The following is a 2,282-nucleotide window of genomic DNA, read 5'->3' on the forward strand; positions in this document are numbered from 1 at the left end:
GAGAGGGGAAGACCCTCCACGAAGTTCATTGAAATATCTGCCCATACCTGAGTAGGGAAAGCGAGAGGCTGGAGAAGACCTGCAGGACTCAAATGATCTGATTTGTTCCTTTGACATACTTGACAATCAGAGACATATGCAGTAATGGAGAACTTCATAGTCGGCCAATACAAATCCGCCCGAATACGCCACAATGTCTTCTGTAACCCCTCATGGGTAGAATCGTGATAAGCTGAGAGAATGGCTGGAATCAACTCGGACGTGGTCGGAAGGTAAATCCGCTGCTTATAGCAAATTAGTGAATCCTGAATGGACCACTTAGAATCCATCTCCCCATTGGAAATTTTTCTGTGCATCTCCTGTAGTGCTGGAAGTGTGGCATGCGCATCACGAACCATGTCTAGAATGAGAAAACGCGGCTGGCTGATGGCCTAGACGAGTTGCTGATGTTCAAAACGTATGGACAAGGCATCCACCACCTTGTTTAATCTACCCGCACGATACTCCACTGAGAAATCAAAGCCCATCAACTTACTAATCTAATGCTGTTGTGGTGACGTCATGAGACGCTACTCAAGTAAGAACTTGAGACTATAATGATCAGTGCGGATGAGAAAAGTACGTCCCCATACATATGGCCACCAGTGTTGGACCGCCTTGGCCAACCTGATCAGCTCGCATTCATATGCAGCCAATTTCTGATAACAAGAGGCCAACTGTCGACTGAAATAAGCAATGGGGTGGGAGTTCTGATGCAACACAACCCCAATGCCCCCACCAGAAGCATCACATTCTATCACAAACAAGTCATCAAAATTTGGAAGCTGTAACACTCGTGTAGATGCAAGAGCATTCTTGAGTGCGTCAAATGCCGTGGAAGCCTCCTCGTTCCACTGAAAAGAATTCTTTTTAAGGAGGTTTGTCAAAGGTGGTGCCAACGGATCAAAACTCTGAATAAATTTCTGGTAATAGCCTGCCAAACCCAAGAATCCGCGTACTGCTGAGCAAGATTGAGGCTGTGGCCACTCACTAATGGCCTGAATCTTCTCGGGATCAATAGTGACCCCCTCATGGGAAATAATGTGGCCCAGGTAAGCAACATGAGATGCCCCAAATGAGCATTTGGACTTCTTCAAATATAATTGGTGTGCTCGCAATAAATCAAATACAATTCTCAAATGTGCTAAGTGGCCATCTCGAGATTTGCTATTATGAGTATATCATAAAAAAAACAAGAACGAATTTCCGAAGGTAAGAGCTAAATACCTCATTCATCAGCGCTTGGAAAGTAGAAGGAGCATTTGATAGCCCAAAAGGCATGACCACAAATTCAAAGTGGCCGTGATGTGTTCAGAATGTCATCTTTTCAATATCTGCTGGATGCATGCGAATCTGATGATACCCAGACCATAAGTCTAATTTTGTGAAGACCCACGATCCATGTAGCTCATCGAGGAGCTCCTCCACCACCGGAATGGGAAATTTTTCTTTTACTATCAGCCCATTCAACTCACGATAATCAACACAAAAGCGCCAAGTCCCATCATGTTTCTTCACGAGCAGAATTGGTGAAAAGAAGGGGGACCTACTGCTGTGAATAAGGCCCTGTTGTAGCATCGCCTGACACTGTCTTTCAATCTCATCTTTCTGGAGGTGAGGGTACCAATACGGACGAACAACTACCACATCTGACCCTGGTTTCAAACATATACGGTGATCACATTGTCTGAGCGGGGGGAGCCCTGTAGGCTCACAGAAAAGGTCGGAGAACTCATCAATCATGCCATCAATACTGCCTGCTGAATTATCCGGGGCAGTCAGAGAATGAATGTGTTGCTGTGTTTTTGTATGACTTCCTTGTATGAGCACTTGGCTACCACGTAGGACAAAACTCATTGTTAATGCAGAAAAGTCCCACAAAATGGGTCCCAACGTTTGTAACCATTTGATTCCCAATACCATATCAAAACCAGCCAGAGGAATAACAAAAAACTCAGCATGAAACAAAGTAGTACCAATAGTAAAATTTACCGCCTTGCTGATTCCGTAGCTAGGAACCTTCTCCCCATTGGCCACTGAGACTATGGCTGTCGGATGGGGAAGAATCTGTAACTGCAGGGGCTGGGCTGCCGTCAAACTAAGAAAATTGTGGGTGCTCCCCGAGTCCACTAGGCCCACGAGTTCCCGATCGAAGATCTGAGCTTTGACTTGCATGGTTTGGGGTGACTTTTGCCCAGTAATTGCGTGTAAGGAAATTTCCGGTGGTGCTTCCTCTGTCATAT

The 2,282-nt window shown here is 45.4% G+C and overlaps 1 protein-coding gene across 1 annotated transcript; it reads right to left on the minus strand.

Annotated features, from left to right (window-relative positions):
• Positions 1-431: 431 nt before the first annotated feature.
• LOC137959537 (uncharacterized mitochondrial protein AtMg00860-like) lies at positions 432-1,271 on the minus strand. The gene is made up of 3 exons (XM_068806900.1): positions 1,267-1,271; positions 623-1,206; positions 432-508 (listed from the first exon to the last, which is right to left on the minus strand). The coding sequence occupies exons 1-3, from the start codon at positions 1,269-1,271 to the stop codon at positions 432-434; spliced, it is 666 nt and encodes a 221-aa protein (XP_068663001.1).
• Between the last annotated feature and the right edge of the window lie 1,011 nt (positions 1,272-2,282).

Source organism: Aristolochia californica, unplaced genomic scaffold, assembly GCF_029961685.1.
Source record: "Aristolochia californica isolate CCGP_79_NKW_82.1479 unplaced genomic scaffold, dmAriCali1.0.hap1 SCAF_3, whole genome shotgun sequence".
Taxonomy (NCBI): domain Eukaryota; kingdom Viridiplantae; phylum Streptophyta; class Magnoliopsida; order Piperales; family Aristolochiaceae; genus Aristolochia; species Aristolochia californica.